The 15,034-nt window shown below is 45.7% G+C and overlaps 1 protein-coding gene across 3 annotated transcripts in view; it reads right to left on the reverse strand.

Moving 5' to 3' along the window:
- IL1RAP (interleukin 1 receptor accessory protein) overlaps positions 1-15,034 on the reverse strand; it is a 50,329-nt gene that overhangs the window by 13,793 nt on the left and 21,502 nt on the right. For all 3 annotated transcript variants that reach the window (XM_064721111.1, XM_064721112.1, XM_064721114.1), the window contains exons 3-8: positions 8,099-8,384; positions 7,156-7,348; positions 5,273-5,438; positions 4,267-4,338; positions 3,015-3,144; positions 1,935-2,083 (exon numbers count right to left, since the gene is read on the reverse strand). In XM_064721111.1, the coding sequence (XP_064577181.1) occupies positions 1,935-2,083; positions 3,015-3,144; positions 4,267-4,338; positions 5,273-5,438; positions 7,156-7,348; positions 8,099-8,384 (996 nt within the window). The remainder of the gene's footprint in view (positions 1-1,934; positions 2,084-3,014; positions 3,145-4,266; positions 4,339-5,272; positions 5,439-7,155; positions 7,349-8,098; positions 8,385-15,034) is intronic.

Genomic DNA, 15,034 nt, shown 5'->3' on the forward strand with positions numbered 1-15,034 from the left:
TCAGCCTTTCTCAGTTTTGTGTGTGGTCTATTGTTCCTCCCTAACAATCCAGAAAAGGTTTGTCTCAAAACGAATGAGACTAAAATAGAAGGAGGACAAGTACCAGGAAGAAAAAGATCTTCCAGTAAAGACCTCCAAGAGCTTTTCCATGCTTATAATGCAGAGTCGGGGGAAGAAGGTGTCTGGTGTGAGCTACACAAGCCATGGCAGCATTCCCTGTGGGAGAGGGAAGGTCTGGCTTACAGTAAAAGCAGGTGTTGAAGCTCTAGACGAGGCTGATAAGGAGGCAGAAAAATCCACCTTAATCAGGAAGCCTCACATAGCTTTTATTACTGAGAGGTGGGTCGGGGAAACAAGAACCAAATCTTTGATGAAAAAAAGATGTTGGAAAAACCCACACAGAACAGAGCTGAATCAGTCTATACCATCCATACTGAGGTGGCTGTATCTAGACTGCAGCATCATGACAGCAAGGAGTAAAACCAGAGAGCACCATGGTGTGCCTGTCTCACTCCCTGAGCAATGCCAGCGAGTGCAGACTGTCTTGTGGAGGATGCCAACTGCTAGGTTGTGTCATGCAAAACCCTCACACAACCAAATAACCTGAAATCATTTCAAGCAGCCTGTGCCCTCAGCTTCAGTTGTGATAGTGTCACTGTCATATCTTCTGAAAAATACCTTTGCCAGGATTTCTTCTCCTGACAAGATGAGAAGCCTCAGAGAAAAAACAATATTATCTCATTTGCTTCTCCCTGTTTTGCTGCTTTGGAATGTGGCTGGAGATCATTTACCAACAGGTGCATGTTGGATTGGTTTCATGTGAATTGTTTTTAGTTAATGACCAATCACCATCAGCTGTGTTGGACTCTGAGGAGTCAGTCACAAGTTTTTGTTATTCATTCTTGTTAAACCTTCTGTCTGTATCATTTCTTTAATATAATAACATATCATAAAATAATAAATCAGCCTTCTGAGAACATGGAGTCAGATTCTCATCTCTCACCTTGTCCTGGAAACCTCACAAACTCAACAGTACAGGGATGGGATAAGGACAACAGATCTGTCCTTTCCCTACCCACGAACTTGCCCATGGGGGGGCCCTTTGTTCCCTGCCTCTGAGAAATGTAGCAGTATGCCAGCAGTGCCTACAGAACAGACTGTGTTAGGCAGAAAGGCCTGATGGAACTCTTTGCTCCCTGTCCTGGTTTAGGGCAAATTTGGGAGAGAATCTCCAAAGGAGGGCCCCTCCAGAAAGCAAACCCATGTGGTCCCTCTCCCCAACTGGTTCGGGAACAATTCCTCGGAGAGAAGTGGGAAGAACCTCTTTATTTAACAGGCACAGCACCCCCCAGCACACAAAAGGAACAATACCAGATGACACCACTCTTTCACCGCTCTGAAAAAGATGACAAATTCAGAAAGTCTCTCTTGGGGGTGGTTGCTCTGTTCTCAGTCCCTCCGGCGCTGGGGCAGCTGCTGCAGCCACAAGGTGCAAACTCTCAGTGTTCCCAGGTCCCATTCCAGAGCAGGTTCAAGTAGGTCCAAGTAAAAGGAAAGGAGAAACAGTCCAGGAAGAAATTTGGACTGTTTAGCTAAACCAGCTAATGAGCAGAAGCAAGAGCAAGCAGAAGCAAAGCAGAAGCAAGAGTGAGAGCAAAGCAAAAAGCAAAAGCAAAAAAGCAAAAGTAGCACCATGTACTGCCCTGTGTGTCCCGCCAGCAATGGGGGAGCGGCTGATAAGAAACCAAAGCAAAACTTTCACTCTTCAGAGCCAGTCTTGAAGGCACAGAACATGATATCCAGCATAAACAGCACACACAAATGGGGATACAAACATCATACCGTCACCCTAGGACACTCCCTTGCTGTTTTTCAGGGCAAGGCTGAAGGCAGCAGCAGAGCCCCCAGCACACCCAGCCCCGCAGGCTCCGCACCTTTCATGCGCACCACGGCCTGGCTGCGCTCCTCGCCCTTGGCGTTCCGGGCATGGCAAGTGTAATTCCGCTTCAGCTCCTCCGCCGTGGCTTTTGCCACTGTCAGAGTCCTCACCAGAGTCTTGTCTTCAAAATCTCTGGTAGTTTCACTGTAAGAGAATAACTAGAGCATTACACATGTGAAAGTGCAGCAAGTTTTTAGTGACAGATATTCCTTTCCCTGATATAACCTCTTCCTTTAAAAAGGCCAAAACACATTACTTGATATTTATAAATCAATATACACTTCAGATTGCAATACAGCTGCAGCTATTCCTTTATCTGATTTTCCTTAATATTTATTTTACCGCTCATAATTTTCTCATTGCAGCTGTGCCACATTGCCTTTTAGAGGAAATGGAAGTTCTTGCCTATAAACAAGAAGGTCTCATGAACTCAAGATTCACAGCTCACATCACATTCCCTATGCAGTCCTGGATGAGTCACTTTGTCTCTCTCTGCCTGAACTGACAGTCTGCAAAATGAGGATACAGTATTTCCTTTTGCCTTTCTTTTTTCTACATTGGTTTTTGCAAATCAGCTGGGGCAGTGACTGCCTTCCACTTGTAACTTAGCATCCAGCAAATGGGACTTTGATCCTCATTTGGGTTCTTTATGTGATTCAATATCTATTCTTCCTAATCAATACTATGTATAATATTACAGTTTTGTTTTCAGCCTCTGTTTTTCTGAAACCCTTTTATACCCTATGCTATTTGGGAACACTCCTCTAAATAGAATTGTCAGCCCCTGTTTTTTAAGTCCCATAACAACAGCAGCTGTTGGCATCACAACTAGGACCTGAACAAATGATGATGTGAACTGGTTAACAAATCTCCCTCAAATCCATCTGTAAGATGTGACACTGTCCAGGTCTAAAGGCCTCCCCCTTGGAGGTCCTGGTGCTCATCACAGCAGGGTGCAGACACAGGGGCTTCTGATTAACAGGGAGACTACTAGGACTGTCCATTAGGACTGTCACATGCCTGTACCCACACAGGACACAGGGGATCAGAAATGAAGGTTCACATTACATGTTACCTTTGTGTGACTTTTATCTTGGGGTCAGTGATGTCATCTGTGTTTCTCCCATCTATGGTCCACCACACCTCAGTCCGGGAGTCCTTCAGGAATGTGAAGAAAACCTCACAGGGCAGGATAAGGTCATCACCTGCAAAGAATGGACCATCATCTCCTAGGAGAAAAGGTATTGCAATGCAGGAACAGCACCCCCCTCACTTTGGTGCTTTCCAAAATCCTACCAGACTAAGCTCTGTGTCCCTTCAGGAAAGAATGAGGCCAACATCCACTTTCTGACATAAATTGTAATAACAGCTTAACATCCCTGGACATGAGGATTTGTGACAGACACATAAATAGAAAAAGATGTCCTGCCTCCTCAAATGTGTTACAAATTCCTTGAGTGCATGAAATGACCCACCCAAAGGGACATGCTCCATGCCAACCAATTCCTTGGAAACCCAGGCAGTGTTAATCAATCCCACTGCACAGGGGACAGATGCCACAAAGTGAAGGCTCAAGCTCCACAAAAGCATTTTGGTTTGAAAATACTTCTTCAGGAATTTGACTTCTGCCCAGGATCAGACTTGGGAGTGTGAATATCTTGGTGATCAGTAAGTGATTTTATCTTACAGAGGACTATGGATGAAATCTGACCTTCTGAGCCAAAAGAGCTGTTCTTTAAAGTGAAGACTCTGGTGCCAATCATCATCATTGCCACCACATTTATTACAGCAATGTAATGGGACACAATCCATTTGATATAGGGAATTGCTCCAAAAAGCTATTAGGCAAAACTGATGGTGTGGGGGAAGGGGTGAGGGAAAGGGTGTGGTACCCCATTACCCAGGGATGCGAGGTCACCAGAGGAGAGCTGTCATTAATTAGGAAGTCATCAGCCAAGAAAAGGGGAGATGAACAAGAATTGGCTAGAATACTAAAGCCACTCTAGGGGTGAATGAGGGAGGATGGGAGCAAACCACAGCCAGGGCCAGGGCTGAAACAACGTCCTACAGGGATTCTCCTAAGCAGCTGAGTGTCCCCTTTTCATCTGCTTCTGCAGCTGCAGTTCTGTATCATCACACCTGAATATCTTGCAAAAAAATCAGCTTTTAAAGCTGTGCTCTCTATCAAAAACTAGCATCCCATACTGTCCACCAGGCAACCCATGGCAGCTCCAGTCCTCTGTGAGGGAAAGCACCAGAGATGCAGTGGAAGGGGAGAGCTTTGTGCCTGGCTGTCCCACTGGCACACTGTGAGTGTTGGACTTTACCTGCTTCCAGTTCGTACACAACTTTCTCATTTGGAGAGGTGAACTGTGGTGGCAAGGCCTTGTTTGGAGATCCTGCAGGAGACAACAGAGAGCCCCCATGGGGCCCCAGACTTCATGAAAACCTGGAATCCTTGCAGCCTCACTCCCGATGCCCTCGCACTGCACTGCACGTTCCCCAGTCCGACTCGTGAGGCATTCCTGCTGCAGAGTTCTATGCACACACATATCTAATCCACAAACTCAGCGCCAGGTCCTGATTTTAAGGCTCTCCTGAAGTTTAGGTAAGGTAGTTTGGGCCTCTCACATGAGAAAAGCTCCATAACCTTCTCATCTCCCACAAGGCATAACCTGTACCAGTTTCTTTTTACTGCTGCTTCTAAAAAACAAAATACAAACCTCATTTTGTGTCACCAATATCTATTTCAACCCTTAAAAAAGCTGTTTCCGTGGAACTCAGAATGTATCCTACAGCTCACTAGGTTTTTAACTCTAGAATTCCCTGGCAGGTAGGCTGAGCCTCTGTGCCTGGGATGGATGGGTCCAAGCAGTGGGCACCTGGAGCTCTGCCTGGCTGATTGGCAGTCTCAACCCCAGCACAAATGGCTTTGAGATGCCAAGAAGATCAAGACAAGCTGGCTATCAAGTGACAATCCAACAAACAGTGATGAGCAAAGGGTACAGGAGACCACAAGCAGGAGTGCCAAGGTTATGCATTCACATGCCAGCAGAGGGTACCCCTGGCCATCTCATGGGCTGAACCTCACCAGCCTGAGGCTGGCCACTCTCTGTGTTTGGGGCATTTGACAAGGTGGTAGGAGAGACATCTACTGCAGTATGTTCTGGACAGCCACACAAGTCTGACCCCAGCAAGAAAAAACCATCAGGTCAGCTGGGTAACACAGATTGACTACAACCACAAATGGATCCTGCAACAAACTCTTCCAGCTGTTTTTGCCACTTCTGCAGTTACCCACATGCATTTTACACATTTTAAAGTTATTCTTACCCACCACCTTCATCTTTACGGTTCTGGTGAGATTATAGGTTCTTCCATGGTCCTTGAATGTCACAATGCAAGTGTAATTCCCTTTGTAGGCACTGCGGACAATGCCAATGACAAGCCTGGGCCCCTGGGGATATCGCTCATAGAAGCCATCCACCGAGTTGCAGTTCTGGAGTCAGGCAGAAAAATACTTGAGTTTGGGACTCAAAAGTGCAGATATTGGTTTAAATGCTTCTACAAAGATCTGATTTAAACTATTAATGTGACACTTGGGATCATGATGTAGGTCAGATCTAAATATCATGAACTTCGAGCATGTTGGAGTATAGACTGCTATGTTCACCTTGAAAATTAAGTGGTGAAGCAGATCACCCCAATAACTTTATCCCACTTTAAACACAGGCAATTTTATAAAGGAGAGATCTCTGATCCAGAAGTACCTTGGCAATCAAAGTGAGCACCTCAGCAGAGTGAAGAACAAAGTAAAAAGTGATAAGAAGAAAATTATGACTTAATAACAAATGGATACCAGGACTAAAGGACATGTACCCCATTGATGTCCATCTTTCGGGACTAATCAAGCTCTCCTGGCTGCCTTCAGCTGAGGATGAGGCCCCAGAATTTGCAAATAGCAAACGAGAATCTATAGTACATAAACCTTAATAACTCCTCTCTTTCTGTCAGGCAGGGAAGGAAAACTGCCAAAATACCAAGCTGGAGATCCCTTCTCAGAAAGAGGTTATGCAGATAACATCTTGATTGTCATAAAACCCAAAGATGTGCACATTTTCTAAGAGATTATTTTTGAATGGTACATTTCCAAATCTGATACATCCTAATGGGGTAGTTTAGGACAGGGGTCATATACCATTTCTAATGATTTTTATTAGGCATGGGATGACTTGCTGCCTGAAAAATTACTTCCAAGGGGCTTTTTGTTTCATTCTGCTAATTGATTGCCGAGATGTGAATTTCAATGAATGATACAAGTAAAGCATTTAAACTACTGGAGTGAAATGGCTCCTCTTGAGGAAGTTTTTCCTGTACGGTTTTAGAGGTGGGGTTTTCCTTTTGGGTCTTTTTAATTTCTTTTTTAAATCAGCAGATACATTTGTTTACAATTTCCCTTATTATTAATAAATTCATTTATACAAAATCTTCTGTCTAGAAATACAAAAGTACTTTATAGAATGTTATTGAAGAACTTATTCCCATAACTCTCAGACTCTACATCCCCTGAGACTTCTTGTTCTCCACTGACTAAAGGCATCCACCTAGAGAGAAAGAGTGAAATCTAATTTAAGAAAATTGAGCAGTAATTCTGTAGGCAAGAGCCTGAGGATGGCTGGAGACAGTCTAATAATCAGAAAAGTATGGAGGGTGAGGTAGAGATGTATCAGTCTTCAGAAAAGAGGTTTGCTGAATTGTGTCAAACAGGACACCCATTGTCTTGCACAGCCTGATGTACTACTTCACTTCCTGACCTCAGAGGATTTTAGAAAGGATGCAATTTTCATTAACAGGTGGGTTTTTTTGAAAAAGAGGGAATATGAATGACAGTTTCCTTTACAGTAAAGTGAGAGGCTCTCACACAGCAGGTCAGTCACACTGCCCATAATTGAATTCAGCCACCTAAATCCTTGCTAGGAGTATTTTTCACTTGTGCACACTGGTCAAAAAAGCTTCAGTGTTAGCTCTCAATTTCTTTCCAAGAGCAGTTTTACCCTTGAACCAAATGGAAGCAGAGCTCTTAAAATTAGTAAAGCTTCATTAACAGTATCATCACTGGGGAGACTCTGAAATGCAGTTCCATGACTGCCATGCCAACCAGTGATTTTTCACACACACCACTGCATCTCCCTGCTGCCCAAGCAAGTTCTTCTTACCAGGTACCACTTGACAGTTGGTGTCACACTGGCAGGGTAAAACCCATCGATATCTGGGCATGTGATCTTCTGATTGGCATGCTCCAAGTAGAACATCTCCTCAGTGGGTTTTATGGAATGGCTCACACAAGAGTTCTGGTCTTTTGGAACAACTTCCAAGGGAAAAGCAACTTTGCTGCAGTAGGTTGTGTTCCTACGGGTGGGCAAGAACAGGGCTGATTAGTTGAATCTTGTTTATTCCTACAGCAGTGGAATGGAATGAAATAAAAATTACATCTGCAATAACAAGCATCATAGGGCTGATCAGGTACGTACAGCCTTAGCTGACTCATTTGTAAATGGGAAAGAAAACCCTACCAGAGGTGGCCACACAAGCTCACAAAAGCCTATAAAGATGACTAACAAGCAACATCTACTCTCCTGCTGCTAAAGCAGATCATAAGGTCAAAGACACAGACAAAAGACGACATGAGGAAGACCAAAAAGAGCTCTTACGCATAGCAGATGCTACGTTCATTCTGCACCACAGTTAGAGACACTTTTAATTTCCTAGAAGTCTGAATCTCATGAATCTTTGCCAAATTAGCGTGCAGTCAAAACATTACCCCTGCATCTGAAGCTATTTTTACTCTAGACATGCAGATCACTTCTTAATGGTGAGTGCCTGTGGATTTTGCCATGGGCTCAGCAATAATATTTTCACGGACACTTGCAGCAAGGAGAGGCACGCTCATTAGTGTCTGCAAGGCTCCAAGCATTATTGCCATGTAAATTGGCTCAGCACTGAGCAGTCCTATAATTGCAACATTCTTTTCCCATTAATGCTTTTGTAAATGGTAGTCTCCCCACAGGAAGTTCTGGTGCTAACAGCATCGTTTCCCCACCTCCACTAAAGTCCTTTGATTGTACTGAAGATGTACAGAAACCGCACCACACGACCTACCTGAGCATGCAGGTGTAATTCCCAGTGTCATTGAGAAGTGCAGGCCAGAACCAAAGGGTGTCTTTGTCCTTACTGATGTGATTGTCAGGGAGACGATAATTAATGGGCTCCTCCAGATCCCGGTCCTGCGCGATCCGGTACCAGATCAGGGTTAGGCCAGCAGAATGGGCTGTGCTGTAATTGTACTTCAAGAAGGTCTCAAAAAGTGGGCATTTGATCTTGGCAGGTTCCCCATCATAAATCTGGATCTGCTTCATGGTGTCCACACCCCAGTCATCGCAGCGCTCTGCGGCCAGGAAGAACAAGGCGCCTTAGGCTTGCAAGTCTGCAGGGGGAAAACAGCTCTGCCCGTGCTCCCCACAGCCCTTGGTTCTGTCCCCATTAAAATCAGAGACAAAATTGTAGTGTTCTCAATGAAAGCAAACTGAGCTTTTATAAAACAGAGCAAGAACATTGAGTTCATTTCTAAAGAACCTGGAAACTTCTGTTTTCATTTGTACACCTCCTACGTTTATGCCAAGCTATTTATCTCTCATCAGGACAATAGAATAGGATATTCCTGCATAAAACTAGGCTTCCTACAGAGCTCCAAGAAAATTTACCACAAAAGTCTTATGTAGGAAGACAAAATTTGGATGACAACAATGCCAGAGGTGTGTGTGCATCCACACACAATGATAGGGAAGATGGAAATAGATGTGCTGAAATAGGAGGAAAAAAAAAAGAAATCAAACATCAATCCCCCCTTAGAGCTGTGGGTCATGTTCCCTGCCAGAAGAAGCTGGACTGTGGGTTGCAGAAGTGAGGACTGTCTTGCCTGTGATGGATTCGTGTGACAGCTGTGCACACCAGGATACACAATGAGTACAAGCAGTATTAAGTGACAGAGAAAGACTGTTGATAGTGAAGTTTAGTACTGGACCCTAGGGGGCAGAAGGAACAGTAAGGAACAGGTAGCAGCAGGTTATCTTGTATTCCCAGGCAGTGCTCAGGTGCAAACCCCAAGCACAGCTCAACAACAGCCAGTGGCTCAGTGTGGCTCACAGCAGACTTGGACTGACACAGAAAACAGCCAGCATGAGACAAAGCTGTATACAGCTTTTTTCTTTAATTACTTTCTTTTAAAAAATATTCTTGTCATTAGCAAACAATTTCACCACAAAAAGCACAGTCCAAACCCATTTCTCTTCCAAGGACTCCTCTCCACTCCATTCCTCCTACCCATCAGGATGCACAGGCAGGCAGGGACTGAGTGCAAGCAAAGCACCGTGCCAGGGTGTCAGCAAACCTGGGAGCAACCTGCGCTGTCAGAGCCAACTGAGACACACGGGGAGGCTGCTGTCACTGCATCTCCTGCTCCCCACGCTGACAAGGCACAGCACAGCGTGGCACACTTCCCAGTGCCTCTCTTGGAGCTGCTGGGAGGCATTTGCTAGGGCAGCCTGACGTCTGAGAGCCCAAAATGAGTCAAACAGGAGAGGGGTGTGCTGCCTGCAGCAGTCCTTGGGAGCAGTGTCTCAGCACATCACACACAGGCTCACCAGAGACGACACTGCAAAGCCTCTCCCATTTGTAGATATTAGAAGAACTCAGACTGAGAGGAGAAACAGAATACAATATGCTCTTTGAGCCCAATTCTTCTGAATTCTTCTGAACTGACTTCACAGGCCCAAAGCAGGATTTCTGGCATTTATTCTTCCCTAAATAGACAGTGGGATGTAGCTTGCCCCCAAATTCATACTTAATTAAAAAAAGCAGAGATAAACCTTTGAGAAGACAGCCTGAAGCACTTAAAGGCAGTGATGCTAACTCCTGTGGCTCAGCAATGGTTAGTCATGGGCAGGAGGAATCTGGGCCAGTAAGAATAGAAATGTTTTCTGGTGGGTTTACACATAAATGTAAATGCAAGCTGCACTGCTCCTCCTGCAGTATGCCAAACACCCATATGACAGAGTGCTACTTCTGGAGGAAGAGAATGAATTGGGCTAGGAAAAGGTGGTGAAGCTACCCAGAACACAAGCATTTGTTCAGAAGAACCCCAATCCCAAATATCTGGAGAGTGTTCATCATCTAAAAACATAGAGATCTTTCAAAAGTATCACACACTATAGCTGCTACCACAGGCAGTGCTGAGGCTCCTTTTCAAAGACCAAACCACTGTTGGAAGCCTCACACCCTGACAAGGAAGGAGCATAATGACCCATCACACCCTGATCAGGGCAAACTGGAACCAGCAGGCTGCTTTATGCTGGTGGGGCCATGAACCAGGCATGGTCAAGTGTCCTTAGAGTGGCAATGAGACAAATGAGCCTGCAGAGACTGCCTGCTAACTGCAGGATATAGCAGGGACTGTTACTCATGGAGACGGGGCATTTTTTTTCTGTAAAGAAAGGCTTCCCCTCTGAAAGGAGCAGACCTGGCTCTGTAAATCAGGATGCCCAGGTTCTCTTCCCAGCATTGACTTGCGTCTCCTCTTGGGCTGCATAAAGGCAAATCATCCTTATTACTTCAAATGGTAGGACTGGGGAGAGAAGAAACTATATAAAACATTACTGTACTGAAATTCTTGGAGTCAAGATCAATGAAATTTGCAATCCTGAGCAGCTCTTGCATTTTGCAACAGCCCATAAATCAGCACTGTAAAACTACTTACCCGTTCAACCTGAATGAGTTATTGAAAATAAATACAACTATTTTCTTTTTTTTTCTTCCTACATTTCTCTAAAACAATGCCCAGGCCTTGCCTTCTTAGCTTGGGAAGAAGGGACTGTTATTGTTTTGCTGTAAGAGTTGTACCTGGAGGTTTTGTCTCAGAGCTGGCCTGGCTTCAGGGACACTGTCACAGCAAACAGGTGGTGCTGAGGCTCCCCACATGCCCTGCCCTGGGGTGCTGCAAGCTCTGAGCTGAACCCCAGACGCAGCTGGCAATGAACAGCTGCACCCAGAGCACAGGAGCAGCTGTGCAGGGGGTGATCCCAGGCTGTGCCTCCCTCCCAAGGCAAGGACTCCTCCTGGCTGCAGGGCAAAGCCACCCAGCAAACCCCGAGGGTCAGGAAGTGCTGCCATGACCCATCACTGAGAGCAGGGATGGCAGGAGCACCACAGGCTGCAGCAAAATGTCCTTAACACATAAAACACCAAGGACAGAAATTGGGGTGCTTTGCACAGCTTCCCTCCCCCTGTGCCATGCTGACAGTTACACTATTTCTACATTTTGGGGTGTTTTACTTCCAATACAGCTGGGCTCTGCGTGATATAATGTGTGAGAACTGCAGGGCACCCCTCACACACACCTTTGTGAGCCTCCTCCTCCTCAGCTGTGACAGTGCTCTCCTCCCTGCGACAACAGCAACCTTTGCTGTGGTGGCACTCCTGCAGCAGAGCCCAGCAGATGGGGCAGCATGTCCACACATCCATCAAGTACAGGGGATACACACATTATTATTGCTATAATTTTATTTGCATCCAACAGCTCCCCAGGACATTTTGTGCTCTTTCCACTATTTTAAGGTCTACTGGATATTCAAAGCCCACTTGCTGCTAACATCAGCATGCAACTGCTTGTGTGTCAGTCTAAATTGGAGATAGCCTGAATAAATGGCATGACTGACCCTTCATTGCCGTAAAGCAGTCCCGCTAGGAAAAAAAATATACGCACATATTGATATATCCTGATTCCAGCAACAATGTGATTTGAGGGAGCACTGCAGAAAAAGGACGCAAGGATCCAGTTCCAATTGTGAGAAACAGCACTAACTTCTATGGTGGTGTGCCCATTTGTAGCAACTCACTTGTTTTCACTGGCTAAGCCTCAGAAGTGAGTTTCTTCTCTCTTGAAATGTTTCCTGCACAAAACAGCTGCTGGAGTTAAGAGCAGCTCCTGATTAAATCATCTGGGATCAGCATTCATGCTGTGACTCCAGAGGTTCCCTAACAAATGGAAACTAGTGAGAACATAGAGCTATATCCAACTCCACCTCTCTTCTATGCTGCAGCAAATGGAGCACTACATATACACCTGAGGGACGCAGTAAAATTCTCTAAAAATACACCATCCCACAAATGCCCCTTCCTAGAAATGCCTCTGCAAAATTATTTTGAAAGAAGAACCCTGTCCTCAGTATCAATCAAGAGCACTGCAGCTCCCTTGACCCCTCTCACTGCTGAATGCTGTGGAATTGCACAGTCAGCCTATGACCCACAACTCCTACCTGGGACAGATAAAATGAGAAAAGGCAAGAAAGGGTCCTGTTTGCACAGCTCTGCTTAGGAAAAGGGGTGAGGATCATACAAGCTGCATGGTGGAAGGAAACACCTATAGTAAAAGCAGGGCAATCCCCAATGAAGGGGAGAAATGATGCATCTGACTCCATGGATATCAGAAAGCTAAATAATTACTTTATTTATACTATATTATTCTATTATATATATTACATTATATACATACTATATTATTCTATTGTCTACATTACACTACATCTAAACTGAATCTGCACAAGCATTCAACTGCACTCAACTGCCCAGAATCTTGTGGCTGCCAGCTGACAGTCCCAACACACACACCTGGTTTCAGTTGGTCAGTGAATCAAAACACTCACACCAGAATCCAATTACTAATTCCCTTCAGGTAAATAATCTACAATACATTCCCCACTTGTGAACAAGAGGAGCAGCAATTGAGGTAAGAATTGTTTTTTCTTTCTCTGAGGTTCCTCACTGCGATTTCCAGAAATATCCTTGGGAAGTTGTGCCTTGCTTTTCTCTGTGAAGAGAAATGCAGCCACAAACACCTATCTCCAGAACTGGAAGACAAAGTGCAGGCAGGGCAGCAGGGTGAGGATAAGGATGCCCACCTTGATTTCATGTGCATTGAGGGGGCCTGCCGTGCATGCAGACAGGGACCCTGCAATGGCAGCAGGACACAAAACCAACAGTGCTGGCAGATTAACGATCCCTTTTCCTCACACCACTTCAGCTGCAGCATCAGATGGGGCTGCACTATCATAGGATGATTTGGTTGGAAGGAACCTTAAAAAATCACCCAGTTCCAACACCCTTGCTGTGGGTGAAGGGACATCTCCCTTCTAGACCACATTTCTTAATGACCCATTTAACCTGGCCTTGAACACTTCCAGGGATAGCTCATCCACAGCTTTTCTGGGCATCCTCTTCCAGTGTCTCACCACCCTCACAGCAAAGAATTCCTTCCTAATATCAAATTTAAACTTACCCTCCCTAAGCTTAAGGTCATCCTCCCTCGTCCATCACTACACACCCTTGTGAGAAGTCCTTCTGCAGCTTTCTGTCCTGGAAGGGCTCTAAGGTCTCCTCAGAGCCATTTCTTTTCCAGGCTGAGCAGCCCCAACTCTCTCAGCCTGTCTTCATAAGAGAGGTGCTCCAGCTCTCAGATCAACTTCATGTGCTCCTCTGGACTCACTCCAACTAACTGATGCTGGGGATCCCAGAGCTGAACACAGCACTGCAGATGGGGTCTCACCAGAACAGAGCAGAGGGGCAGAATCACCTCCCTTCACCTCCTGGCCACACTTCTTTTGTTGTGACCCATGACACAGTTGGCTTTTTGGGGCTCCCAAGTGACATCTCAACAGCTTCCTACTTTCTTCATCTGTCCCTGCTGCATTACGTTAAAGCAAAGCTGGTATGAGTCAGCCTGTACCCAGGGGCACAGCAAAGCCAGCCTGTTACCATGATGCACAGATCAGCATCAATAAGGCAGCAAAAGCTGATCACACAAAGCAGTTAAGCAAGAATTAATTGTTACTACCTTTACAAAAATTTTCCTCACCACCATCTTTCAAGCTTAGTCGGTGAGAAGGAAGGGGAGGAAGCCATGCTGAATGGAGAAGCCGTGCTGTGAGCACAGGAGGCACCAGCTGTGGCCAGCACCATGTGTGGGTGCATCTCCCAGCACCATGTGTGGGTGCATCTCCCATTTATGCCAGTGCCAGGAGCACCCACTCTCCCCACTGTGTCTGCATTCTTCCTTTTCCACCCTGCACGAGACCACCCCTGGCTGTGTTCTCTGCTCAGCAGTATCCCACCTGACCATACAACAGGGTAGAAGAATAGAAGCATTGCAAAAAACAAACGAGAAGCTCTGCCCTTAACTGGGAGAAGAGGCACAAACCAAAACACACTGAGATGGGTGGGAATGACACAGGAGTTGGGTGAGGCCCAGCCAAGATCAGCTGGCTCTCACTGTCTGCTCTCACTACTTCTGCAGCAGTGACGGTGGCCACAGAACACCTAAAACTGGTGTAGCTGAATGCTGCCTTGGAGGCTCAGCCTAGAGGCTGTGCCAACTCTGCAGAAATTTGTAATCTCACTTCCAATGGAAACACATCCAAAGAGGCCTCTCATAACCCCACTGCCTTTCTCCCACAGCCTCTCCAGTAGAGCAAGGAGGTGGAAGTGGTCCTGGCACAAACCTCCTACACAGCCCAACGCCATCCATGTAGCTCTGCTGTGATGGCATTGGTGACATGGTTTTACACTTCTCCCAAGCTTCATCATCTTCATCCTGTGTTGCCACTGAGCTGTGATGCCCTCACAAAGCCTCTCATCTGGATGCTGCACACTAGGATGGAGTCTCTCTCTCCCCCTAAGTGCTTTTATAATTTGAATAGGTAGGACAGCTCAGAAAAGAAGAAGGAAAAGGACCTTCTGTTGCAGAATGGCTCCGTTTTGAAAAGCACCTGTACATGGCAGTTGATTAACTTTAGACCCTGAATTTCTAATTTGAACAGGTGTGAAAACCTGCCTCTGCCAAAGCCATGGAAAACAAGCTGACTGCATAAACTGTTGACTTCAGGGGAAGCAGCCAAAGCAAGACATCCAAAAAGCTGTGATTCTGTAATGGAGCCCAGAGCTTCCGACTCGGAATTGCCTTATCTCATCAAGCACAGCCTCTAACAC

The sequence above is a fragment of the Zonotrichia leucophrys genome, chromosome 9 (genome assembly GCF_028769735.1).
Source record: "Zonotrichia leucophrys gambelii isolate GWCS_2022_RI chromosome 9, RI_Zleu_2.0, whole genome shotgun sequence".
In the NCBI taxonomy this organism is placed as follows: Eukaryota; Metazoa; Chordata; class Aves; order Passeriformes; family Passerellidae; genus Zonotrichia; species Zonotrichia leucophrys.